This window comes from Egretta garzetta, unplaced genomic scaffold (assembly GCF_000687185.1).
Source record: "Egretta garzetta isolate BGI_Z169 unplaced genomic scaffold, ASM68718v1 scaffold609, whole genome shotgun sequence".
In the NCBI taxonomy this organism is placed as follows: domain Eukaryota; kingdom Metazoa; phylum Chordata; class Aves; order Pelecaniformes; family Ardeidae; genus Egretta; species Egretta garzetta.
This window is the reverse complement of record NW_009260771.1, coordinates 51360-53760: the sequence shown is the minus strand read 5'-3', so window position 1 is coordinate 53760 and position 2401 is coordinate 51360. Positions and strand designations below refer to the sequence as shown.

The 2401-nt window shown below is 57.0% G+C and overlaps 1 protein-coding gene across 4 annotated transcripts in view; it reads left to right on the top strand.

Annotated features, from left to right (window-relative positions):
* Positions 1-2401, top strand: part of LOC104132897 (2-oxoglutarate dehydrogenase, mitochondrial) — a 39337-nt gene that overhangs the window by 10015 nt on the left and 26921 nt on the right. For all 4 annotated transcript variants that reach the window (XM_035901650.1, XM_035901649.1, XM_035901651.1 and 1 more), the window contains one exon: positions 17-205. In XM_035901650.1, coding sequence (XP_035757543.1) covers positions 17-205 — 189 coding nt within the window. The remainder of the gene's footprint in view (positions 1-16; positions 206-2401) is intronic.

Sequence of the window (2401 nt, the reverse complement as noted above, 5' to 3'; positions counted from 1 at the left end):
CTTTCCCTTTTTCTAGTCATGGGACATCTTTTTTCGCAACGCCAATGCCGGAGCTGCTCCGGGCACCGCTTACCAAAGCCCCCCTCCACTGAGTACCACCCTTTCCACGCTGTCCCAAGCCCAGTTCCTGGTTCAAGCGCAGCCCAATGTAGATAAACTGGTGGAGGACCATCTTGCAGTGCAATCTCTCATCAGGGCGTATCAGGTAAGGACACGGGCTTTGTGCCGAGGAGGAGTGTGCCCTCCGCAGAGGGCCATGCGGCGGCCCGGGCGGGCCAGAGTCGGCGCGGTTGGTGCACGTGTTTTGCTTGGGGAGCGTGCAGGATGCTGGCCTGCCTGGTTTATAACAGGAGCTGCTGATCTGTTGGAGCAGAAGCTCAGCTGATGTTTTGCTGGACAATAGGAAGATTAAAGCTATTGTCACCCAAACAGAGCAATTATGGTGGCAGGGAGGGGGGTGGTGGTGTGTCTTCTCCACACAGGGTGGTTTGCTGGCTTCTGGAATGATGCTCCTGTGCTGTGGGCTCCTGCCACACTGGGCAGTGGCATGGGACACGCATCCCGCTTCCCCTGTGTTGCTGAGGGAACTTCTGAGGTCCTAAAATAAAAGTTCAGGAAACATTTCCCTGCGCTCCACGGCTGGGAAGAGGGCTGTGGTGCCACTGGGCTGCAACTCAGACCAATGCTGCCCATCAGGAGAAACAAGTTTCCAGCAGGAAGGAAACACCCTCTGGCTAGGGGCTGGCCAGGCAACACTTCAACTGGAGAGAACATTTAAATGTCTTTCTACATCTGTGTCATCCTTTCACCTGTGTTTGCACTCTGGGTTGTCAAGCGTGGGGGCTTTAACTGGGGCTGTGGTGAGAAGTTGACAAACCCAGCTGCCGCGGAGGTGTGACCGCGGTCTCCTTGCCTGTTCCTGCAAAGAAGCACCAGCTGCAGGTCACGTTCGTGCTCAAGATATGGGGAAAATCAAATGTACAAGGCCATGGGTTAAGGCAAGAACTGCAGCGCTGGGCAAGTCCAAAGGTCTGCCCAGCCTTGGCCTTGCTCTCTGGCTTGAAGAAAGTGCCCCTGCCCTGCCTGCCTCCGCAGCCGAGCTGCCGGCGTCGATGCCGGGGCACTGCCCTGCTTTTCTTTAAGAAGGTGGGACGTGTTTGTGAGGACCCGCGTCTGCCCTCGCAGCTGATTCCATGGGAGGCAGCCCCCCGACCGCTCTCTCCAGCTTGGGCGCATCCCGGCGAGGCGTCTCTGAAGGCCCTGCAGCTCTCGCCAGTGGAACAAGCGGGCAGACGCCCAGTTCAAGCAAGTGGTAACTGATGTAGGTGGAGGCAGCAGCTCCAAGGCAGCGATTTGAATGCAAACCCCAAACCTTCTTCTGCATTCCCGTCACCTCCTTGCTCTCCGAATGGCAGCACTGGGAGGTGATTGCTCTTGGATGCATTTTTCTAAGCTGGCTGCAGTGAGAAATCCACCTCCCTTCCCACCCTGGTAATTGTCAGGCTGTAGCTGCAGTGGGGTTTCCGGGTGGGGAAGCTCAGGACAGGGTATGGAGGTACAGAAGAGCAGGAAGGCAGGAGGAAACCCTGCCTGTGATGGGTAACCTACTTAAACCACCAGGCAATTAATTTCTTAATTGGATTGAGCTGGAATGTCCCTGCACTGCTGCGGCATCAGTGATGGCTTCTTAATTGTAGCTGTGGTTGCATGGCCAAGTCATTATTTCTTTTTCAGTCACAGAAAGGTTTGAGTTGGAAGGGTCCTTAAAGTTCATCCAGTTCCAACCCCTCTGCCATGGGCAGGGACGCCTTCCACCAGACCAGGCTGCCCAAAGCCCCGTCCAGCCTGACCTTGAACATCTCCCGTGATGGGGCATCCACAGCTTCTCTGGGCAACCCCTTCCAGTGCTGCACCAGCCCCTCCCAGTGAAGACCTCCTTCCTGATATCGAATCTAAATCTCCCCTCTTTCAGTTTAAAACCATTCCCCCTTGCCCCGTCACTGCCAGCCCTGGTAAGGAGTCTGTCCCCGTCTTTCTCACCAGCCCCTTTAAGCCCCAAAAGGCCACAACAAGGTCTCCCCGCAGCCTCTCTTCTCCAGGCTGGACCCCCCTGACTCTCTCAGCCTTTCTGCACAGCAGAGCTGTTCCAGCCCTGGGATCATTTCCGTGGCCTCCTCTGTCCCCGCTCCAGCAGGTCCGTGCCTTTCTTGCGCTGGGGACCCCTGAGGTGGATGCAGGGCTGCAGGGGGGTTCTCAGGAGAGCGGGGTAGGGGGGCAGAATCCCCTCCCTTGTTCTGCTGGCCATGCTGCAGGGGATGCAGCCCAGGGCACGTTTGGCCTTCTGGGCTGTGAGCGCATGTTGCCGGCTCCTGTCCAGTTTTTCTTCCACCAATATCCCCCA